This window comes from Onychostruthus taczanowskii, unplaced genomic scaffold (genome assembly GCF_017590055.1).
Source record: "Onychostruthus taczanowskii isolate IOZ18803 unplaced genomic scaffold, ASM1759005v1 scaffold3, whole genome shotgun sequence".
In the NCBI taxonomy this organism is placed as follows: Eukaryota; Metazoa; Chordata; class Aves; order Passeriformes; family Passeridae; genus Onychostruthus; species Onychostruthus taczanowskii.
Genome location: NW_024500349.1, coordinates 15,182,607 through 15,208,699, shown reverse-complemented (window position 1 = coordinate 15,208,699; position 26,093 = coordinate 15,182,607). Strand labels below are relative to the sequence as shown.

At 40.9% G+C, this 26,093-nt stretch overlaps 1 protein-coding gene across 1 annotated transcript in view; it reads right to left on the bottom strand.

The window, feature by feature from the left end:
* ADARB2 (adenosine deaminase RNA specific B2 (inactive)) overlaps positions 1 to 22,677 on the bottom strand; it is a 302,575-nt gene extending 279,898 nt beyond the window's left edge. The window contains exon 1 of the mRNA XM_041408483.1: positions 22,578 to 22,677. Coding sequence (XP_041264417.1) covers positions 22,578 to 22,677 — 100 coding nt within the window. The remainder of the gene's footprint in view (positions 1 to 22,577) is intronic.
* Positions 22,678 to 26,093: the final 3,416 nt, after the last annotated feature.

Sequence of the window (26,093 nt, the reverse complement as noted above, 5' to 3'; positions counted from 1 at the left end):
ATAAAAGCTGAAAAGCAAATAAAAAGAATCTTGATTCTTTCTCTTCTCACTCACCAGTTTCCAAGGCCCTGTATTAGAAATACTAAAATGATTATTTCTTAAGTACATGGAAAAATTGCAATATTATTGCAATTTTATTAAAAATTATTGCAATATTATTAAAAAATTGCAAAATTATTAAAAAAAACCTGTAAGAGGCAAATTAAAGAAATGCAATGGGATTTATGTGTGTGCACATGTGTATGCATGTTTACATACTTCTTTGATCTGCTCCAATAAACAGCCTTATGCTGGTAGCAGCAGATAAAATAACATTCTCCCTGTCTTTAACTTAGAATCACCACCCAGCCTTCCTCATGCCATTAATGATCCCCTCAGGCAGGCACCTGACCATGGAAATTAATAGGAACCAAACCAGCTAGTCACAGCTCAAGCAGAACTGCAGAGGCCAGAGCAGATCATGGCATACTCAACTATCTGATAAACACTTCAAGAGTTAAATGGCAATCATGATAGGATTGCATAAAGCCCACTGTCAGCATCTCCTGAGTGTTTAATAGTTGATCTGAAGCTAAACAAGTACACAAGATGTATTTTTTCTCATGTTCCAGTTCATTTGAACTTTAATCATTTAGAAATGGGAGTTTTAAAACCAGGGTGTGATTTGACATTATTTAACAAATTTTACGGGAACATCCCCATGACGTAGGGCTTTACTTTCTGCAATGTTTCTTTACCCATTTTTTTTTCTAATTTCTCTTCTGATATCCTCTTCCAGTAATGCTCAACCAGCCATTCACTTTTATTAGTAAAGCTAAAATGAATGACACTAATGTGAACAGCATAAAACCTACATTGACCTACTTTTATTAAACGAAGGAGAATAGACCTGATAGATTGTCCATTTTACTCTTCCATTGAAAATTACTGATATTTCCTTGCCATGAACTATATATATAGGTTATGCTTAACTCTGTTTGAAAGCAAGACAAATATAATACACAATATGTTCTTATTCATTCTCTGTTCTGAATTACCAGCAATTCAAGAAATAACCAAAATAGGTGGTTCCTATTGGAAAGGGAGAGAAAAAAATGGAACAAGGCAGCAGATCATCAGCTTGACACAATTAAATGCTACCTATGAAGTCAGTATAAACCAATGGAATTTTTTAAGAGAATGAAATACCCTGAGGTGTTCTGCTCAGGTAATTTTTGCTTATTTCTCTTCTTCACACGTCCAATTTTAAAAGTCCAATCCTGACTGAAATGCTGAGCATTCCTCTCTAACATTGGTTTTAGCAGAATAGAAATGCCTTTTAACCACCTCACTAAGGTTTGCCAAGAACCACAGAACTAGACCCAATAATTAACTGCGGTCTGACAAGACCTAGTGTCACAGAAATAGCCTTTGGATGTTCACCTGCAGGCTGCACACTCAGCTTCCGCAATGCCTAAAAGTGACAATACCATAGGAATGTTCCTATTTCTTTCACAACAGCAACCAGGACATCCCAAATCAGATCAGGATCACATCATCCCAGGCATAATTTAATGGTCCCTAAAGGGCTCACAGCACTAAGAGATTAGAAATAACAGTGATGACAGTTACTCTGTCTGTCCTGGCAGACCCAGTGCAGTGGGGAGGTGAGCAGATTGCCACAGTTACACTAACAGCAGCAGCAGAGTCAGAAATCAAGCTTGGAATTTAACAAAATCATCTTTCTAATGAGCTTTTCAAGCACATGTGCAACTACCCAACTGGTTCTACTGTATTTCCTAAGATGAAATTTAAGAGCAAAATGACAAAAGACCGGCTCTGAAAAATCTACCCTAAAAAATCCAGTCTGAGGTATCAAGAAAAATCAACACTCACTACCTACAGCTACATGCTTTGGGGGAAAAAAAGTCAAGCTAGTGTTCACAGATTATTATTTTTTAATAGTTCTGGCCGCAAAGCAGCAGATCACATTCCCAATATTATAGGGAAGGAGGAAAGCAGAAACATATCAATCACTTCACAAAGAGGCTTGTCAGGGAGTGGGTATTTTTCTTTTGTAGCATTTTCTTCTCAGCAGCTGCCCACGTACACTCTATCAGGAGATATCTCAGGTGTCCATCAGAATATTCTTCTGCATTCTCTCCACTCTTGGTGCTTGAGCTTAATTTATTTGTCAAGTGCTCCTTTGGGAGTAGGACTGGTTGGGGGGAACAGGGAGAAATGTGTTCGTTTCATCATGATACTGGCCCATCTCCCTGCTTTCTGTCAGACTGCAAATATTTACATCAGACCTGCTGGATTACTGCATCTTTTAGGATTTTTTTGCAATTAATTCAGTCTCAATATTCTCCTCATTTCCATACTTTTCAAATGTCATTTCATCTCTTTTGATCTGCTTCCATTTCTTTTCTCCCTTCTCCCTCTTTGCTTTCATGCTCTTTCTGAATTTTGAAATGGATTTTGTTGGTTGATAGAGGCATTTGAATTGCTTTCAGAGACTGGGCCTTGGAAACATAGTATAGCAGCTTGCTTAATCACATTTCTCACCTAGAGCCTGTATAAAAAGGGTGATACATAGGGTGTGAGGTTGCAAAGCCACTAGTGAAGATGAGCTATGGACCCTGGCCAGCTTTAATTAGAGTTTCTAAGCCAAACCCTTTCCTCCTCTGACCATGAGTGTGTCAGCCTATCAGTTTTATAACAGCTGTCAACCTCCTCTCACTAGTTTGTCTTAATCTTTCCTATTTTATGTGTTGACACAGTACCAAAAGAGTAATTTCCCTGCAGCCAAGGGGTCCTTCACTCTACAGACAGAACAAAAAGTGCCTCTTCTAGAGGGCACCTGACTCTGCCCCAGGAGGGGCCATGTGTGGCATGAACCACCGCAAGCCTTGACACCCTGCACCTTTGGGATACGGCAATCTGGCACTTCAAAATATACATGCTTTTTTATGTGCATACACACATATATACACACACACACATATATATAGATATATACAACCACCCAACTCCCCAAAAAACAAACCAACATTAAAAAAAAACCAAAAACCCCAAAAGATGCCAAGTCCCCCTGAAAAAAACAGACAAAACATAAACCTACACTAAAAACAAAGCTCCCCAAACAATCACCACAATAAATGCACTGCTGAAGTGCTGGCACCCAACATGAATTGCCAAAGAGGGCAGAGTGAGACAACTTCTTTTTCTATTTCAAACTAGTTGAGGAAGGCTTATCAATTGTGTGTGTGTTTCCTAGTGGAAAGCTTCCAACCAGCTGTGCAACATGTAAATCAAAATGTGCCTACTTAATAACAAAGGCTTGTTTCCATCAGGATGGATGGATAAATTGCTTTCTGCCTGAGGATAAAGAGGACTGGGCTTTAGGTGTGTAAAAAATGGTAAATACTTCTCTTCTGTTTTTGTTCTTTCCCAGCCAAAAGCATCTTAAGAGAGCCATCTGTTTCACTGCCACAGAAAGAAAAAAAAAAAAAAAGGTTACCAGGCTGCCTGTGCTTATTCATCCAATTTTACCTTGAGTTAAATGTTGGAAAACTGTCCCCATTTGAAAGGTTTTAGTTCTGCCACTGGCTACAAGAAAGGCTGCTTTTCTATCCACTGCTTGGCTTGTCTGTCTCTGGGTTTTTTATTTCAGCTAGAATTGCAAAAGAAATTACACTATTCTAGTGTAAAATGAATGAGGTTTGCTCATTTTAGTTTATTATCTTCATCTGTTTCTCTCCACTAAAGAAGACAGAAAAGTCCCACTCATGCTCCTGCCCTCCCCTCACCCCCCAGAGAAAGTGGCAATTGTACCATTAAGCCTGGAGTGCTTTACATATGCAAACACAAACACAGTGCTTACAGCAAAGATCTTTCCTATCCATATGTTCATCTCCTTTCCTTTACCTAAACCAGACGATTACCTCAGCAACTCAGCTGTGTTATTGAGACATTTCAGCGTGAAATTTGTTTTTCCTCACTGAACTTTAAGCGGAATTTCAAGTGCCAAGTCTCCAAAGCCAAGTGGGGCTATTAAGAGATAATTACTAATTATGCTAATTTGAGAAGTTGTGCTATTTCTTTCCCTGGTCATTTTATCTGCAGCTCTCCTGAGAGAACAGTCCCCATTCAATGTTAATAACCTTTCCAGGCTAAGCATTCAATGGAGGACAGTGTGTCCTAAACCCAGGAATATTTTATGGTTAATCTAGATATGTGCCTGTAAATTAGAAAGAGAAGCAAGTTGCACTAATGCTAATGACTTATGTTATTAATTTTTTGTAGAAGCAGAAATATCTGATTCGTTTCCATTCATATATTGATATAGCTGATGGTTTTATTTTAAAGAGTCCTCAGTGATTCGAAATATTTAGTACTCCAACAATATTTCTCAGTGATAATTTTCTAATCCTACCTATTGCAAGCTCCCATAACAATAGATAAAAACAAAGACAAGATTTGATTTGCATTTTCTAAATGTCTCATTTATTTTTGCCTTATTTATGTAATAGTATGAAACAGATCTTTTCCAAACTCAATATACTTTTTTTTTTCTTTTCTTTTCTTTTTCAATGTTTCTTGGATTGATTACATCAGTCTGCAGAGTATGCTGACAGAATAAGAGACTTTAATATTTCTTTAATGAAAATAATTACTTTAAGTTTTATGTGATGTATAATTCCATCCCTGTTTGGTGGCAATACAAATATTTAGAGGCAATACAAATATTTGGTGGCAATACAAATATTTTACTCTTTTTTATAATTTGTGGAGTGGCAGTAATCAGAGTCTTTTGGACTTGTTTGCCTTCCCAGTGCAGAGCTGCTGGGACAGCCCTTGGGAGGGGTTGCTAAAATTCTATTTCTCTGTTCCTTGGAATGGATCTCCCTGGTAAGAACACATGATGACAGACAATGTCCAAGATCACAGCGCTCTCCATCAAGAGCCTGTGGCTCTGATGTGGCTTTGAGGGCCCATCCCTGCAAAATCAGAGTCTTTTGGACTTGTTTGCCTTCCCAGTGCAGAGCTGCTGGGACAGCCCTTGGGAGGGGTTGCTAAAATTCTGTTTCTCTGTTCCTTGGAATGGATCTCCCTGGTAAGAACACATGATGACAGACAATGTCCAAGATCACAGCGCTCTCCATCAAGAGCCTGTGGCTGCTCTGATGTGGCTTTAAGGGCCCATCCCTGCAATACCTGGGCTCAGATACCCTTTTGAATGGGAGGCATGCACACCTAAGGGCAGCTCCTGGTACAGGCTGCAAGGCCACTCTCTGTCTGCCAGCACAGCATGAACCCCAGGAACACTCAGGACTCTCATCAACACCTGGAAGCAGACACAAAACACACCACACTGGAGAGGGCACAGCAGGGCATCAGCAGGCAGGAGAAGACTGTCCCCTGCCCTTGAACCAGCCCTAAAGGGAACAGGGGCTGTGTTTCCACAGTAAATATACTCCATTCCTCACTGGAGCTCATTCTGCTGGACAGTTTTCTAAGTGGCATTGGCAGGGTTTTCAGTGAGCTGGGTTCCTCTGAACTCCTTGTCCACAGCCAGTGGTACTGACCCAGCTCTCCTTGCCTATGTTCCCAGGGATGCTGGTGGGGAGTCACCAGGACAGGAGCTTTGCAGGGCAGGGGCTCCAGCATCACAGGCAGCTGCAGCTCCTTCCCATGGCTTGCCAGCTTGCTCAGCCATCTCTGCCACCCCGCCTGTGGCAGGTCCAATTTCTCCAAAATCCCTTCACTGCCGCCTGATGGCACCAGCTGGAAGCTGCTCTGAAGGCCAGGCCCTGCCCCTGCTGCACATCAGGGCTCCCAGGAGAACATTTTCAGCAGAGATGAGCTCTGTGAACACCACTTTAGATGCTCTGACAGGAGGGCAATGCCAGTGGCTGCTGGACCAGGGCTCACACCAGTGGCTGGGCTTAGAGACTCCAGAGGTCCAAAGAGAGGGCAGAAAACAGGAGACATCCAAAATATCTTCATAGCAATTGAGCTTATATTCTGTGGGGGGTTTTTTTGCATTTTGCAGCACCTAGATGCAAACTAAGGTAAGTTCGCCTTCATGCAACCAAAATAAAAATAGAACGGAGTGACAAAAAACCAAAGGGTAGCAGATTCTACTTTAGTTTTTCACTATTTTAAACTCATATATGCACCTAAAATCAATAAGTGCATTTTTTTAAAAGGCAGAGATGTAAATATTCAAAATCTTGGGTTGCACCTATTTCTGGAAAATGTAATGCACAGCTCGCAGACTCCAGTTCAGTACTCCCAACGTGGGAGTGGGAGGACTGCGTTCACATGAGACATGAATTAGGGCCTAAAATTATGTCCTAGTAATAAAGGAGAAGCTAATTTTAACTTTCAGCACTGCCAGTTTCAGAACAGAGCTTCATTTAGAGGAAATCCATTTTGCAAGTGTGGGAACCTGCCCCCAAAGCTCAGAAAATCATCAGGTAAGACAGGTCTTCCTTGCTGTTAGGGCTGGGGCGACCAACAGCCCACTGCACTCCTACCATTCCACCAGGAGACACAGAAGAACCAAGGCTGTGTGACTTCCTACAACTGCAGCTCTCACAGGTCTGTGTGAGCACATCCAGCAGAACTGGAGCTGCTCGGACCACCATGACCCCAGCCCTTTAACAGCTTTCTAGCACACACCAAACTGAAGGCTCTGACTTGCACCTGGACAGACACACACATTTCATAGACTTCTCCATAAATCAGAGTTTTCTGGCCATGGAAAGCATGTGCAGAAGGCGACACAGGCGTGGGTCTCAGGTGCAAGTATCACATCAGCTCTCCTGCCGGAGGGCAGGTTGTTGTAGGTGGGGTCTTGCAGCTGCCCTAAATCCTATCAACTCTTGAGCCATCTTCTGAAGAAACACTTGACACAAAATTCAGCCTCACCTGCTCCTTGCTGACACACTACTGTTCAAAGACACCAGCTAAGGGCAATAGCCAGATTGCACCGGTGTGAGAAGAGAGCACTGCATCCAGGCAATGCAAAGTTGTAAGTGAAAAAACACCTGCAAGAGAGATCTCTAAAAACAGAGGCAATTGGAACAGGAACATGCCATTTCTCCTGAAAGGCCTCGTGGAATACTTAAAAGTATTTCTTAATGGAGAAAGAAATGAGCACTGGAGACTATTTCAAAATGCAACAGAGCTCTGTGGTCTCAGCCACACTTGCTCTGTGCTCCATGGGAAACTGGCAGACTGGAGCCACAGCCCCAGAAAGGTGCTTCACATTGCTACTTCTAGCCAAAATGAAGCTTCCTGCACATGTTATCTCTTATTCATTTTTGAAATTACTTTTTAATCAAATACCCACAACGACCACAGAGAGTTCTGAAAGAAATAATTAAAAAAAAACAATTCAAAAAGTAACAGACATGAGCTTCTTTCCTCCTATAATTCCAGAATAAAAATATTTTAAACTATATTATATATTACAGCATATTTGTTGTATGTGCTGTATATTATATATTACAGCATTATTCCAAAACCTGCACTAACGCTACTGCAATAATGTGTTTGGAGCTGCTGCAGATTTTGGAAAGCTTAGATAGCATGAATAACAGAAAAGTGTATATGCAAGAGACATCAGCAGCTGGGTGGCACTATCTAATTAATAAAAGAAATTATGTATGGGAGAGACCAAATACACCCCATGGCCCAATTCAGGCCAAAGACAGCACGGGTGCTTGGGTGGACATGTCACAGGGGTACCAGCTGCAGCAGAAAGGGGAAGCAAACTCAATTCTGCATAAATTATGTGACACTTGGAGACAGATCGTTCCTTTTGGAGAAAAAAAAAAAAACAACCAAACCCTCTATGTGATGCTACCTGGTGTTTGAGATTGTGACTAGGACAGTAGGAGGGATGAGCAAAGAAATTATTTTATTCACCACTCTTCTACCTATGCTGACAAATGTACAATGTGTTGGGGAAATTTCCACTATCTCTTCATGCTGTGAGTTAGTGAGGGGGAAGAGAAAGCTTGCCATCCCAAGATTTCCAGCTGGAAATAGGTAATGGCAAACAGGTACTTGATCCCTCAAAATCTTAACCCCAACTATATTAAAAAAACCAAAAAACATGCAAGCAAGTGCAACAGGGAAAATTGCTCCCTGCAGAAGCTATGAACAAACAGGTTTCACATGGAAATTTTGCCAAGGAGCTGAGGGAAGCTCAGACCTGAGCTTCTGAAGGAGGAAGGTCCTTCAGTGTCACCAGCAGCTGGTACAGCTGCAGATCCCTTAATGGGATTTTTTGAAAAGCACAGATCTTGGCATCTGAGAACTGAATAAATATGTTGGATTTGTTTACTTACTGCAGGTACACAAATAAGTGGATATTTCTATCCCACATCTTTGCAAAGAAAATTGTGAAAATATAAACTGATGCAAGCTCTGCAAGAAACAATTCATCATTCTCTTTTTCCACTCAAAGATTCTTTAAGCTGATTCTTAAAAAAAAAATGGACATCAGAGGTCCAAAATTCTACAAAAACCCACAAGCTGTGGACTCCTTGATTTCTGTATTTCCCCATGGCCCATCTTCCCCATGGATTTATTTTCAGGCTAAGAGCCCAGATAATGCATAATGTAACATTTCACCCTTAAACCCCCCAGTTATAATAAAGAATAAACAATAATCATGATGAGTACAAGATGCAAAGAGATTAAATACAAGGCAGATGTTCAATCTTGTCTTTTCAGCTGAGATTATAAATGGTCTGAGCCTAAGAGAAAAATTCAGAGCCTGAAAGTGAAAGTTTGATAATTAATCAGTTATAATGGTGTAGGGGATTACAGAGCACAATTAAAACAAACTGAAAACAAGAATGACAAAGGAGGATGGAGAAGGAAGTATGGAAGCAACTCAGTCAACAGAGAAACATCTCTACACAAGCAGCTGAAAATGATGCAGCTCACAAAAAAATTGTGCTTAAGAATTAAAATCCAACTACAACAACAAAAATGCAATGTTATAAACTAAATTAATTCCTGGACATTTGATCCAATGTTTATTTAAAAAAAATACAGGGTTGGATCTTTATGAAGCTCCTTATGAAGCCTAGGACAAAACTTCCATTGAGTCCAGCCCTTTACAGAAATATGAATGTACATTAATACAGGCATTGCTGGAGCACATATTGGCACATGAATATGCATAGTAGAAGAGAGTCTGTGCTTAAGTACATAAATAGAAATGGAATATAAACATATGCATTCATAGCTTTGAAGTTCCATTCGTAACAAAACAGCGTAGAGAAATTATTAGCATTTCTACATGATCATTTACATGATCATCAGCCTAAGTCAGATACTGAAGTGCTACTGATACTTACAAGGCATTCAACAGATGGGGAGTCTAGACTGATAACTTCTGTGTTAGGCAAGAGTATTTTTAAACCTCCTTTAACATTAAATTCTGGTGCTGTCCTGTAGGGATGAAGTAAGGTGCTTTCCTGGGTGTGCAGTTTTAACTTCCTTGTTTACTTCATGAAACTAATTTGGCAGTGATCCACTTCTGATAGTGCCAGTTAGCATGACCCCAATCCCTATAAAAATGATCACCAAGACCAATCTGTGCTGAAGACAGTGTCACCTCCCATATGAGAATGTCCTATGAGATGCAGGTCCCATAAACTGTAGGGCTTGGTGCTCCTCAAAAGTACAGATTCCCATGTAATAGGCTAGGATTAAGCTCCTATATTCTTCCTCTTGATTCTGCTCTCAATCTTTCTCTTTTTTCTAGTGGAAACAAAAAAGGAAATTGTGCTTTAGTTTGCAACTTCTCAACAACATTGATGGATGCATATTTGCTATAATATTATCTACTCCACTGAAATTAATAGATAACTTTAATGGATGAAAGTGGATATGATACAAGTGAAGACAGAAAAAGAATAATTTCTAGTTCTTTTCTAGTTTTGGAAAATGAATGCAATATAGTGATATCCTGTTAGAAATACCTTTGCCTACCATGTATGCAATTTTAAGCTGTATTACAAAGGTACCATTTATTTGTGTGGTTCATTGTTTGCCCTGAGAGACCTGCATTTGTTCAAAGTATGAACTTATTCTAGATTTAAAATTTTAAGAGCAAACTAATGTAAAAACATAATGAAATCACCTTCAAATCTGCTTACGTTCTCACTTCCCATACAAAATTATTTTCATCACAAAAATAATCCCCCAAATTTGTCTGAGATTATTCCAGCAAATCCCATGCCAAACAAATCCTAAAACATGCTCCACCTGTTAGTGAAACTATCATAGTAATTGTCTGGGCTTTTATCTAATGAATATGCATTACAGCAGTCAAAACAAATTCTATCTTAATCTATATTACTGGGGAAAGTTTCTGAAACAAGCTGTTGCAGAGAAATTTATATAATATGTTGTCAACATTCAGCAAAGACAGGCTGTCTGCCAGAAAGGGCTGATAGAAACAGTTTCCTACATTTGGTCAGGGAGATGTTTTTGTGCTACCCTTAAGCCATGCTTTTGTCCTAAGGTGTGCTGAGAGCATCCCATGCCCTGGTGCCTTTAGCATGCCAACCCACCTGTACTGCACCTCCCTGCAAAGCCTGATCTGATCATGACCAAAAAGCCTCTTTTGCCATGTGGGTTTCTGTGAGTCATCATCTCTTCTACAACGTGCAAACTCACTGACACCTGTTGGGGAAATGACTGATGGAAATTCAGCTGCCTGCCTGCACAAGGGCTGGGCGGGACTGCACCTGCAGGCAGGTGTGTGCCTGACACCAGCACTTCAACAGGATGGTATGGGGCAAACCAGCAACAGGAAAGGTACTGGAAACCAGTATTAACAAGGTTTGTAAAATTAACCAAGATTAACAAGGTTTGTAAAATTAACCAAGATTAACAAGTCACTTCCCAGTCAACTGCCTGCCTATGATGCACACATCGCTTTTGCTATAATGGCCATTAAAAGAATATTCTCAGCCTCTTATCTTGACTTTTTGCTGTCTCCCTTTTCTGCCTGAAGAGCACAGGAAGCAACTTTTATGTGCCAGCATCAGAGAAACATCTACTCAGCTCAGGAACCGGTAGCAAGATCAGTTTAGATATGCTAAAATAGAACAAGCCCTAAGAAATATATGCCATAAGAAGCTGCATTATGATTTTGTTTTTGTATATAGAAAATCTTTAGCAAAATAATAGTTACTTCTTATCCAGATTCTGATTCCATGAAGAAACCTAAGCACCAGCACATTTGTATGCAGATCTTGTTACTTATTATTTACTGCTTTTCTGAGCAGCAATGGAATGACTGAAGAAGTGATTTTGCTGAACCAAGGCCATACGTTACCCCAAAGACCTTTGATGATATATTGGGCCTCTCCAGGCACCAACCTCATATATACTTTCCTTTTCATAATTTGTATGAACAGCAGCTGCTTCAGTAGGTGAGGATACAAACAAGGGAAGTAAGATAGTAAAAAAGAAGGGGAGCAAAGAGATGGGTGTTTTGTTAAATAAGAAAGAAACTGAAGAAATGCAAATATGTGGATTTTCAAGGTTACATACATGTTTATTTCAGGAGTGATTTTTTGGAAGATTTGTGATTATCTTTATTGAGATGGCTTCTGCAGTGCTTAATTAATTCTCCTGTTAAAACAGCACTCTGCAAGACCCAAACCAGTGTAATTTGTTGCTGCTTAGTTTCAGTTAATTTCAGAGACAATTGTTTTGAGGCAAAATTAAGATAATTATGCATGAGGGATAGAGTTTTAAGTTTTCTAAAAACTTTATAAATTACTTTCCCAGACTCAGAAATGAGTGCTTGGTTCTTTTTTCATCTTAAGATGTATCTGCCACACTTTAGTCAAAAAATTATCTAGTTAAAGACTAGAGTGAATTTAGAGTGATTTTAGCTAAAGTGAAATAGTCTCTTGGTCTTCTGAAGAGCTTGTGCATAAATGAAATTGATGAACTACAGTCAAGGTACAAATGTAGGGACTGTTACTATGATTTTAATGGAAATGAAAGTGATGGAATTTAAAAATTAGTATTTAATCCTTGTGAAATTAAGTGATTAATCTAAAAGGATAAATCTCATTAAAAAAAAAAATAAGTAATCTGTAACAGTTTCAATGAATTCCATAAGCAAATTCTTGCAGCATCTGAAGGAAGTAATGTATATTACAAAACTGGTTATTCTGCAGACTTGCCCGCAATGTGCTGCATAATACTGAAAAAGAGTTGCCTTTTAAATGTAAACTTTGCTACCTAGAAACCTCGGCCTGAGCACCTATAACAAACCATTCTGGGAGAAACAGAAGCTGAAGAGCAAATGTGATTTAACACCACAGAAGAACCAGATCCCACGCCTTTGTCAAACACAAAACAGAGAAGTAAACACGAAGCGCGCTTCTCTCCAACAGCAGCAGGCGGAATGCTTTGCCATTGCCATGGCCAGCCCAGGCTGCCCTGCAGGCAGGGATTGCCCCGGTGCCCTGCCAGCCTGCAGCCGGGCACACCGCTCACCTTGGGACGAGCAGCTCCTGGGGACCGCTGTGTCACACGGCAGTGACAGAGCCCGGCAGGGCCAGATCCCGGCAGCGCCAGATCCCGGCAGTGACAGATCCTGGCAGTGCCAGATCCCAGCCGTGACAGATCCGGACAGTGCCAGACCCCGGCAGGGCCAGACCCCGGCAGTGCTAGATCCCGGCAGTGCCAGATCCCAGCAGTGACAGATCCGGGCAGTGCCAGATCCCGGCAGTGCCAGATCCCGGCAGTGCCAGATCCGGGCAGTGACAGATCCCGGCAGTGCCAGATCCGGGCAGTGCCAGATCCGGGCAGTGCCAGATCCCAGCCGTGACAGACCCCGGCAGTGCCAGATCCCGGCAGGGCCAGACCCCGGCAGTGCCGGATCCCGGCAGGGCCAGACCCCGGCAGTGACATCCAGCTGCAGCTGTGACATAGCCACGGCACGGACTGCTACAAACCAGAGCCAGGCTCCTTGGACACTTGAAAGTGGAGCCACACACTCCTGCATTCCTACCTCTTGCTAATTAATTCTGCAACAGATTAACCGCTCTGACTCAATTTCCCTCCTGCAAACTGGGTGAACACAGCCTGTCTGCCTGTGAGAGTTAATAACTTTCCATAAGTAGTTTGAGAGTGTACCTAGCATGATTACACTGATGCATTTTTATTAACTCTGGGCAATAAGAATCCTTGCTGTCTGGGATGAGTTTGAACTAGCTGAAGAGAAGGATGATCTTACCATTGTCAGGGAAAAATAGTCCAATGTGCCTGACATCATAAAAGCACAAATTTAATAAGGATTTCAGTGTTAGCTTCAGGAAAATCTGACAAAACATCTTTGTCTACGGCTTCTTACCACATTTAAGCAGAATGCATCACTCGCTTAAAAATGTGTCTGGGTTAACCAATCTATAAAGCAGTGTTCTGTTAAACTACTTCTGTTACAAACCAGACTTCTAACTGCAAAAGACTATTTCATTTCTGACTATTCAAAAACTGTATATATTTTTAAATTCCCAGGGTTTTTTGACACCTAATAACCAGCTCCTGGTAACTGGTTGTGTTAGTAACTTGCTGCCCATTTTTACCTTGCAGTTTACACTTTGTGCTGTAACATGAAAAGACTTCAAAGTTCTTTTTAATTTTTTTTTTTTTAACAAAATGAATGCATAGATAAAGTCTTATTTTAAAAGAATATAAGAGGGTACAAGTTAACCTAGAAAGACTAGCTTTTGACTTGTTCTAGCAGAACTGAAATGCTTCACATTTATTCTTGAACACTCCTATATATTCCCTCTTCTTGTGTACGAAATTTAAAGGATTTGCACAAACAGTTTTATTTAAAAAACCCAACCAAACAAAAAAAAAAACCACCAAAAAACCACAGCATCTTGTGCTTATGGATTCCAGTTAAAGGCACAAGAAGTCCTATTTGTGGGCACAGCACCGGTTAAAGCAATTCTCTGTTACACAACTCTAAAAACTGATCATTACAAACATGAATTGCAAACAAGTCAAGTATCTTGATTTTAGAAACAACAGATTTTACAACAGACACACATCAGATGCTTTAGTATAAATAAATGATAAACACAGGTCAATCAATAATCTTTGAAGCAGTTGCAAGTGGAAGAAACCTGCTGTCAGTGGTATTAAAGAACATTCCCTTTTTGTACTGTTTCTTTTAAACTCCTAAATCCACAAGCAGCAAGAGCTGAGCTCCACTTTAATTACTGCGCTGCTCAACAATGAGGCACTGCCGATGACTGCAGCCTGCTTCACAAAATCCCCATTTATATGGACATGTAAATAGCAATTCATGATTGACAAGAAGAAGGGAAATTACAACCTGGAAATCAGCTAATGAATGTTAATTTTGGGTAAGTTTTGTTCAGGAAGCCCTGGGCATTTTGTCTTTGCGGCAGGGCTGCTGGCATGGATGCAATGTAGAGCATGAGCTCAAAGTTGGCTTCTGCTCTGTTAGTCCTTCTGTAGGATTCAGCTGGAGAAAGATGAGCACACAAAGAAACTTAAGAACAAATCCACCTTTTTGGTAAAGGATTGGGGTTTCCTGACATTGAGTATTATGGGTTCCTGCACAGACACCTGACTTCACCATGCTGAATTACTTAGCTCAAAAAACATACCTGCACAAATGGAATGTAGAAATACTCTAAAAAGTCTGGCTTATAAGAACTGTCTTTCATTTCTTTATTTCTCACTCTAAAAACAAAACAAAAAAAATCCTTGTGCAGTTGTGCCTTTGTGATTTGTCTATAAGATGACTGTTATTGCATAGAGAAAGATCACACACAAATACGATGAGAATTTTATACATACATTTTTAAATACAAACTCATACAGTCTGGGTGCATCAATGTGAAGAAACACAAATTATATAAGAGTATTTTATTTTTACATCACTAAATAAAATATTTCAATGGAATATAAAAATTCTTCATATAATTTGAACTCTACAGGCTTTAAGACCCTTTGTCTCATATAACCTGGAGTTTATTACAGTCATTCACTTCATACAGCTAGACAACTACATTTCACACAAAAATGTATATATGTACCTATATATTAAGGCACAGACGTATATGTACATAGAAACACAGTTCTGCAACCCTGACACAATTTCAATTTTACTCTGAGTAGGGGCAGCAGAATTAGGCCTTATACAAAGGTAACACATTATTACAGTTGGTTTGAAAGCCATCATTTTACATTTGTTAAATCCCACTATTTAAGGAATAAATAGCCATTTCACAGTCTCTGAGAAGTGGCAAGAAGCAAGCAATTGCATAAAATCAGTTGTGTGTAAATCCTTAAGAAGATGGAGATAAAATATCTGTCAAATTCTACTTATTTCTTCCCACACTTCCCAGCAGCTTTGACTCTTCACGCTGATGTTTCATTAGCATTTGGAGAAAGGTGATTTTGTTAATAATTCGGAGCACCATTTCTCTTGCAAGGAACAAAAAATGGGGGAAAAAAATGTCACACTTTAGCACGAAGTATTTTGCTGAGATCTACTTATTGCTCGTTCCTCATTCCAGACTCGCACAAAAAATGCCACCAGCACATAATGCAGGTTCAGAAACAGCACTCACAAGTGGCACAGCTCCAAAATCAGACTCAGTAGTTGGTTTAGCATTGAGACCAAATCTGAACCCAGACCAAATCCGAACCCAGCAGAAACACTTTCAAAAACACAGATTAGCTTGCAGGGGTAATCCCCTATGACACAATACTCATCTGATGACGATGCACTGGCAGTCATGCCAGTACCTGTGGGGTTTTTTGCTTAACAAATCATCTCGTGTTTGTAAAATTTGTTTTCACCCCCTTTTATTTCACCCTTTTGTTTCTTTTTTTCAAGAGAATAAGAAATGGGTGGGGTGAATTAATTTTATTGTAATCATTCTAACCTCAGTACAGAATCAAAGTAAGAGAGTAGGAATCAGTCTCAATTTCGGTCTATTTCTACATATACCACAAAGGGCAGAGAGTGGGAACAGAGAGGAAGGTGACTTAAAAAGCTGTCAGGAAAAGTCCAGGGAAATGTGCCTGCCTCCCTCCCAGCTGTGCTGCTGGTTTTGGGAGCACAGGGCAGAGGGACGCGCATCGCCACCGCCGCGGAGCCGAGCAGAAAGGCGCCTCCTGAACCGCTGCCACGCCACGGCCTCCGCTGGGGAAACGCCAGAGTGCAAAAAGCCTCACAGTGAGCAGCAGCGATTAAACTGCCTGCAAATCACCTTTCCACCTAATCCAAGCAAGTCAGGAGTCAGATAATTTCCTGAAAAAAAGGATTCATATCCCATATTAAAAAAATGAAATCCTTCTTAATGTACCCTATCCAAAGCCAAAGCCTACAATCACTGAACTGAGCATCAAACTTAGTAGTGCGAGTCTCAGCTGAGCTAATCAAATATCTCAAACTCCCTACAAATAAGTTTTGTTTTTCCATACCATGAATGAACAAAATTCCCAGACCAGCTATGTACAGTCTCAACAGAAAAAGTCCTTCCACTCCTACTAAAAATGCTGAAATTTTCCTTACTTAAAGGCATCTGTCTCAGTAAATAAAAAAATCAGGAATAAATTAGAGTAGCCTGTTTACCTTCTTTATAATCTTTCTTCTTTAATATGATTTTACTGTATTTTTCCTTATGTTTATCTCCAAAGTAAACAACATAAATCTTATCAATTTTCTTCTACCGAAATTTTACACATCTCTAATCCCTTTTGCCATATGATTCAGAGACCTCACTATTTCTAGTAAACATTTGGGAGCTAGAACAGCCAGAACGAAATAGAATATACTCAGTGAAAATACACCTTTCATTCATTAATGTCACGGTAATATCTTCAATATTAGCCATCCTGCTCTCTACACACTGTGCCCTGCTCTGTGCTTCCCTTGTTATCACGCTTTGCTTAGCAGAGATTTTCATTAAACCAGCCATGGCAGTGTCCAGTCCTTAGTCCGGAGTGTGTATTTTTAATTCAGGGTCCAAAAATACAACCTCGTATTTCAAATCTGCTGTAAGAAGCAAGAAATTTGAGACTGATTGAACGACAATAACTCCATCTATTTAATGCTTTGTGTTAAGGCATTAAATTTGGCTATTTTATGACTCAGGGAGGGTTGCCTATTAGTATGGGCTGACAAGCTGCTTCCGCCAGTTAACAAAGCAGTCTTTTTAATATGTTATATATCACAATATGCTGTTAAAACTCCTCTGGGTTGGCTGCTTCGTTTCAAATTCATACAACGGGGAACAAAGGTCAGCCACAGCAGAAAGGTAAGCGCTTCGTTTTACTGTTGAAACTTGCATAATTTGCAGGCAAAACAAGCTGGTTTACACAGCAGACGTCAAGTTCATCCCACATGCCTTGAGAATGATCTATCTACTGATGCATATCAGCCTTTTTTGTCTGGATAACTAATCACTTACATGGGAAAAACGGTAAACTGCCTGAAAGGTTGTAGAGATAGTTAGCCGTAAACACAGGGATCAATTCACGTTCATTACTACTCGCAAAACCTATACAATATTGGCCAGCAGTAATTCAAAAGTAGTACAAGTAACAGAGATCAGACAGATATCCTCACATTCGCTTTTTTGAGGCTTTCTAACCTATAAGGCATTAAAGGAACCTAAGAATACAGTTTGCACAGACCTTTAGTAACTTGGCATTTCACAAGCCAATTTCATCTAACCTTTAATTTTTAGTGCAGCATTTTCCATTTTAGGGTATCACTTCAGAAAGGGCTGTCTTTAAGTATTTTTCAAAACTCCATTTATACCACTTAAACTGGAACTTGTAAGGAAGGCTCTCACCTTACGGGAGAATTTTCTTACGCAAGTCACCAAGGAGAGCCCACAAAATTTTAAGCAATATGAAGTGATTTCCAACAGTAGGATTCCTTGCCACTAGCTTTATATGCCTGTGTATTGCCACTGAGGAAAGCAAAACATCTGACAATATCTGTGTTCACAAAGGCAAAAATTACAAAATACATTATTGCTCATGTAAGATGTGGTCAATATTCATACCCGTGCTTTTTCTACTTACATAATTAATACTTCAAGATAAAGTTGAAGTGTTTTGTTCTCTTTGAAAGAAAAATACAGCATTCTATTGTCCTCACAATTACATGCTGTTCTCTTTGAAAGTAAAATACACCATTCTATTGTCCTCACAATTACATGCTGTTGCTAGGAACTTACAACTCTGCTATAACCTAATCGTCTGCTATTTAGATATGGACTCATGAATCCCATATTTTTATTCTAAATTTAAGTTCAGTCATCGTAGCTAATGTCCTTGATGCTATCTCAAATTGCTGTCATTACACGGATCACTAGAAATTGGAGGTAATAGTAAAAAAGAAAAGAAAAAAGAAAGCTACCAAATTAGATGATGGATAAAGGTTTAATCAATTTAATTTTATCACCAAATCCATTGCCTTCCTCTCGAGCTGTCAGGGCACGAGATAAGCAGAACACGTCGTGAAGCACAACACAATCCTTTTGTGGGGAAGGAGTTGTGTCCCTGAACCTCGCCAAGATGAAACACGCTCATTTATTACTTTGGCACTGCAGGATGATGAAGAACCAAGCTGGTTTCCTCCCTTCATCTTCAGCACAATCTTTCTATTTCATTAATTTTTCATGGAATTTCATTTCACAATCATTTTGCCTCTCTCATCCACTTGCTGCCCTTATTTAGTTTACATTGTCAACTTTTATTTCATGCCCCATTGTATCAGCAGCGACTCTGGCCATGGCTTTTCTACCACATCAGGGATACCTGATGCCCTCCTGCTTCCACTAATTAACCTCACCCAGTAGCCCTATAAATGGCATTGCAAATAAGGGGTCTTAATTGTTGTCTTACACTGGAAAATAACTCAGAAGGGTTATCTATCGTATCCCCTATTTCATACTTACTTTCTGTGTGTTGATTACTAGGAAGTTGCTGGAGGCTGCTGAAGTGTGGCCTTCTTAGTTTTATCAGTAAATGGCAACTCTGCTTTTGTTTGGTCTACTTGTAATGACTTATCTGGGAAAACAAGCCTTCTTTTCAAAATCTATACCACAGGCTACGAAATGGGCACAAGCTGTGCTGAGTTCTGCCAGTACTCTGCCATATTCCAGAGTCCTAAGAAGACACAAGAACCCGCAAACACTGTAAACGCCTATAAACCCCTAAAAATTTTAAATGGATTTCTCTACATCAATAGGCATAATCCTCTCTTCTCTGGTCATTTTATACACACCAATTAAAAAAAACCCCTAACAACTCAAAACCAAGCAAATAGAGAGAAATATAAAATATCTATTACTGCTACCACATGAAATTAATATGCAGATAATCTGTCAAGCATCCATATTTATTTTTCATTAGATCTTTAAAAAATTAAGATATTTACTTCCCACTGAGAGTTACCATAGTGTTTTAAATGACAATGAAAATATTTCTACCTATACTAATTGAACAAATAGGTTTAAGTATCCACATTTTAACTTTTTAATACACATTCTGCACAGAGTGTAAAGCTAAATAAAATCACTCTAAGTCTAGGCTTGCAATATGATATTCACTGCATAGACATTTATTGTTAAGGCAGGATCTTCTTACTGAAAGGGTTGCTGGATTTCATAGGCATGAAAATAAGATGCATGCAAATTAATTACTGGATGATAATATTGTACATGGGGAATAATTTTCAGTGTCCTACACTTTTCAGTGCTTGATTCGCATATATGGATATTTGCTCTCTGACTCTCACTGCATGTGTTTTGCATTTTTTTTTTTTTAGGCCAAACACACAAGGAAATTCAGATATTCAGAGAATGCTGTTTGCTTTCCTTGCTTGAACTTGCTTTCTGCCCCCAGGAAACTCCTAAAACAGAGCATCCAGGTAAAAAAGAAATGAATTGCTATACCCACACACACAAATTTATAATTCACACTAACCAGAGCAAAAAGATGACTAAAAACATGGAAAGTAGAACAGAAGAGATAAGCAACACTGCTAAATACAGAATAATAACTGTTTCTGCCGCTGTACATTCCTAGATATTATATTAGGCAATGTCTCAACCTGGTTTTAAGCACAGTTCTATGTAACGTGTAATAAAATATAGTAAGTTGTATAAATAATTTGAATCCATTTCTGTAAGGACTAGGAATGTGACAGATAAATTAATTTCCTTACTTTGTCTAATACTCACTTTAAATTTAAGACTACAGTGAATGTTTTTGCCTCCTTGTGTTCATAGATATTCCTGTGTATGGATGTGTAAACATGTGTGTAGTTACACACTTTAAAGTGGCTACTAAAAGCATTCCTGCTATAAACAACAAAATATGTGCTGGAGAATAGTTCAAAGCAAGTGTCTTTGGTCTAACTCTCTGCAAAGACAATCTATTAAACAGATCAAACCTGCAAAACAGTGGAGCCAACAAAAAATCTCATTAAAAAAATAGTAATTTAATAGCCTAATAAACACTTTCTTGACCAGTTTCCTGCACAGTCTGTTTGTTAAGCAACACATCCTTGTGAGATACCATAAAAATAAAAGAAAAAAGGATGGCCACTAAATAAAAATAAAATATCATAACAGTAAAATCCAAACAGGATTTTATACAGGGCATGCTTTAAGTCACAGGTATTTTTTGGCCAGCATGATTTTATAGGAATGTGTATTTTTTTGAATGTATACTGTAATTACAAAGAAAGGAAAATCAAAATCATACGGACACAAATCTGTGATTAGTATACCAACCAACTACATTATTTGAAAAGTGGTTACAAATAGCACATTTGGAAGAATAAAAATGAACACTTCAAGTTCACATCCTATTGATGTTGGCCAGTTAAGCACTTTCTAGAATGCAATTCACCTCCAGCTGTGCATTCTGCAAATAGCTGTCAGCTACCAAGTTATTGTTGAGCAAGTTTTCATGTTTGTTTATTTTAAGACATTCAACTTCCACCTGGTTTGGCAAAACAAAGCAAAAAAGGATGCATCAGAAAAGTCTTATTGAAAGACCCTAACTTTTGTCTGCTTCTAAAAACAAAATTAAACTAAGTACCTTTCCTCCACTGCATAGATTAACGGTTTACTCTTTTCTCCTGGCCAAGTACAGGTCACTAAAGCTAGGCTAAGTTTGCATTTCCATAGAAAAACAGTTTTTCCAGAACAAATCAACCTAAAAAAGTCTGCAGAGCACTATTTGATTACAGGGAAATTTAAAGGGTACTGAGTATGCAGGTGCTCCTTTCTGAGAGTTTTAAAATTTATTCTGTAATGCCAAGTAAAAGGCAGCCTTTCTCACCAGGTGTTATAACCTGCTAAAAATCCAGAGTAACAAGTTCAGGCTGCACACCTGCCCGAAGCCCTGATATATCTGCACGCCTGTTGTTTCTATTTGTGTGCAGGTCACTATTTGTTACTATGATTTTGAATACAGAGAGTTAACAGATGAAAGTAAAAATAGTGACAAATGACAATCAAATGACACAGCCTTGCATTTAGCATCTGGCCCATTTTTACCAGCTACTATCCAAAAGCTGCTTTTGACACCTTCCTAAAAAAGTTATCAAATACTGCACTTACTGACTTCAACATAATCAATAATTAAGAGACATTTAGCTAATGGCACCTATAAATTAGGTTTCCTAGAATCTGAAGGAGAAACACTGCATCCAGAGCATCAGCTTGAGTGCTGAGTAAAACTTGTGTGAGTACCACATAGAGATCATAATTACACGTTAGATTATATTTACTGCTTGGATAAACACTCGGACTTCACATCTCTGCAGCTGACTACCTTGCAGCTGGGCATCTCTGGCACTCTGCTCCTCGTATCAGTTTATTTTACTTTAAAATGCTCACAGCCTGTTAACTTCGTCTTTTTCAGGCAAAACATCAAAAATCAAGCGGTAGTGTGTCATCCCCTCTACAGGAGAAAGCAAGACAGCCTTGCGAAGAGCTGTTATCTAGGGCATATTCCCTGTTCGCAACGACACCCTGTAGCTTCACTTTTCCTGCTTACGGCAATTAGCGCCTTCCTAACCAGGGCTCGCTTACGGACGGGGAACAGCACCGAGACAGAAAAACTTGGAGGACCCCGTCTAGAAGAGGACAGAAGCGGTAGCGACAGCCGCGGGGGCTCCGCGCCGCGCTCCGCCCGGGCAGCGGCACCTGCTGCCCGCGGGCTCGGGGACGGAGCCTGCCGAGCTCCCCCCGCCGCACCCCCGTGGGTTCAGCCTCGGGCCGGCACAACGCAGGGACGGCGGCGAGCTGTGCCCGGCCGCGGGGCAGCGGTGGCCGCTCCCGTCCCCGGCTGGCCCCGAGCAAGGCACCGCCCGGCCCGCCGCGGCCGTCGGGGCAGCGCAGGGCTGGTGCCGCCGAGCGCCGGGCGCTGACAATAGAGCTGCGAGCAGCCGATGCTGTGCAGATGGCAGGCGGACAGAGTGGGAAAAGAAAACAAGAAGAAAATTACATCTCTCTTACCTTTCCTCTTTGATCTCCTCCTCCTCCTTCTCTTGGACTTGCATCTCAGCTGCCCGCTCGGCCCTCCCGACGCCCTGCCGCTGCCCAGGACGGATGTCATGCCGGTACCTCAGCGAGCAGCACCGCGCCAACGTGTTCTCCTCCCGCGGAGTTTCTCCTCGTTCTGGAGGCGGCTTTTATAGGGCGGTGGGTCGGGCCGGCGGGGCTGTGCCGGGGCTGTGCCCGGGCTCCTCGGCGCTGCCGCCGCGCAGGGGTCGCGCCTCCGCCCCGACGTGCCGGGCCCGGCCGGGGCGATGCCCGGGGGCGCCGCCGCGGCTCTGCCGGCCCCGCGCCCACTTTTTGCACCTCTGCGAGTTGCCGGGCACCGGCCGCTTTGAAGCCGATGGTGCGGGGGTGGGGGGGGCGAGGGGGGCGGATTTGCTGCTGCAAAGTCTCCCGCAGCCCAATCGCTCCCGCCGCCCGGCGCTGACATCAGCTCCGCCAGCCCTCGCCCCCAAACTCCGCTCCCCCGGGGCTGCCGGCTGTGCCCGGCTCCCGGGAGAAAGCGAGGGAGAATGGCCCCGTAGGGAATAAAAACATCCTGCCGCCTCGTCTTGGAGAAGCCGGAGGGGCAGGTCGCAAGAAGGGAGGCTGCAGGGAGGATTTCAAGCTTTTTTTTTTTTTTTTTTTTTTTTTTTTTTTTTTTTTTTGTCTGCTCTAGACCATGTGGACACTGAACACTCCGGCTCCACATACACAGAAATGCCTCTGCTGTCCTCCCCAGCCACGCAGTTATTAACTAGTTCACTAATTGCGGTGCTTATTATTCCCAGTGAAAGAATATGAGTTACTGTTGAAGGATCCCTGTGTCAACAAACCTTATGCAAGCCGATAAGTGTAGCGATTCCCCTTGAATCTCCAGTTATTTTTAAGGTACGTGCTCTGTTACATTCACGATGAAGGGCAAAAGCTCTGTGAAAAGGAGTGTGTTGTCGCTCAGACTCACACATTAACACTCTGCAGTGCCTCATTTCGGCAACTGTGCAATTAAAGTGTCGGGAGCAGAGGGGCTTTTACAGAGAGGAAAGATGACAACAGCAATCCTCTGAAAAGCTTGACTACAAGGCATTACATGCTCGTTACAAAAAGCCAGGGTACACAACAGAGAAGATACTGCTTTTGAGTTACGAGAGACCTACTGCTTCTATGCTCTATTGTCCTCGCATATTATCTCATTTGAAAATACGTATCTGGAAACCTGGGTGGTGACTGGAAAATGGAAGAATATCAAGAAAAATTGTGTTAAATAATGAATGTCATCATTAGTGCCTACTGCATTTGCAGTTGGCTGAAGGAGTACAGCAAACCCTTGTTTACCAGAACTCCTTTAAATCTAAAACTTCCTCTTGTTGGAATGTAGGTTACCTGGCTCCTGCTGCTAACCACTTCCACTGCAACCCTCCCAGCTATTAGAAACCCTCTGTGTTTGGCTGGTATACAGGCCTCTGTAATTTTTGGATAAGGCAGAGCTACACGTTACAGATTTTCAAATAAAATAAACAAAACCACTTCCATAAAAGTCTTTAAAGGTGCTCATTTAAACCAGGATAACTCAGGTGTGCCAAGATGATGTCACCTCTTGGACCCTCTATGCTCCATGAAGGTGGTTACGTATGGTAAGAAGGCCCTATGTACCCTTGCTTTCAAATATGTGGCTAAGGGGGAAACTGCCCTGCCCTCTCAACAGCTAAAGAAAGAGAGCCTGAGAATACAGACCTGCATTGCTTGAATGTCAGATATAGTTCAGGAAGCTCTGCATGAAAGTAGGTTCTTACTTGCTTAGTTTTTACAGGTTACTGGCTGAGTTTTTTACAATATACACGTCACCCAAACTGCTACATAGCTTAAGTAAACATCTCTTTAAAGTGCTTCTGTCTATTTCAGGGATAAAAAACTTGTCTGCAGGGAAACAGTAAGGCAATCAGTATTTTTTATTTTCAGTTTCAGCCTTTAACCTTCCTCCCCTTTTCCTTCTGATTTCTGTTGTTCTGACCACAGCTGACTCTCATCTATTAGTGTGGCAAGAACTTGTAGTGAAGTAGTGTGAAGCAGTGACTGCTGCAGCGAAACACAACTTCATGTTCAGCTGTACATCAAAGTTCTGACCAGTCTGGTATTTCAGTCACTTAGTTTAGAAGCCAGCTTTAGAAAAGAGTCTTCTGTATTTCACTACCAATGTGTGTTCTCTCCATTATGGATCTAAAAAGGAAGCCAGATCCAATTAAAAGAAAAATTAGCATCCTGGGACATTAATTCATTTTTAGGAGTGGCTTCAAGCTCAGCTCATTAAATTTTCTGAAGGCTTTATTTCTGATAATATTTTGTTAACATACTCTCAAAATTACTGGAATCTAACATGTTAAGAAGACAGACTAGCATTGCCAGTCCCTAGAGAAGTCATGCTACCAAGCCAATGTGAAAAGCCACCAATTCTCAGAAACTGTTATTCAGTGCTAACAGATTCATGAACTGCTTTTCATTTCTAGGCACAGTTCTAAGAAAGTATCAGCAAGGCAGCACTAGCAATGACAGACCTATACTGGTGGTACAGCTCCCTCCTAGGCTGGTTTCAGGACTGGAGAAGGCATGAAGACAGCTGAAGTCATGCTGGTGAAAGGTTTCCCCTTGGCTCAAGAAGGTGTGAAAGGCAGTCATGTTTTTATACTGTCCAGCTACAAGGTCAGTAAAATTCCTTAAATGTGCTGTGCTCATTCCTCTTGTTCCCCGCAATGGAAGGAGTTGGCTTCTCCACCCAGTGAAGTGCCCTTTTTCAACAGCCTTTTTTAACTTGGATGCAAGATTACCAGTCCCACTCGACTGGGTCTGTCACTCTGCTCAGAAAAACATGCACATGTTTTCAAGCACTTTGCTAAAGTGAGATAAACTCAAACTAGGAAATACAAAACCAGTATCAATGAGGTGGGAAAAAGCTAAATTATAAAATAACACCATCTCTCCCAGTTATGTGCTTATGTCTACTATTAGCCAATGTACTTGACAGTTTTATCATGCCACAGAAGTTATGGCTGTTCCTCAGTGCCCGGGTAACAATTGTTAGTGGTGTTCCATGCTCCGTTTTGTTGAGTAAAGCATCTTAGGATTTTTTCATCTCCATGGGCCAAAAACCTGTGGAGGTTAATATTACCTTCAAACTGAAGTAATTCAGACTGTTTTAAAGGCATTCACACACCTTGACTTACAGCCTGTGAAGAAATGCACATCGTACCAATGCAGAGTCACCTATCCAGGCCTAGGTGAGTCAGCCAGGTAGGAGAGTTTAAGGTGCATGTCCTGATGTAATTTCCTCTTCCCTGTGCTGTCTGGCAGCTGTGACTCCTCTCATGAACCCATTGATCCCAGCCAGTACATCAAAAACCTCTGTCCTGTTCTTGTGAGATAGACAGGTGTCTCTCAGTGCCTGAGGTATCCGAGCAAGAAGTCCAAGCTTTGCGGGATTTGTGACAATTCACTTCACTC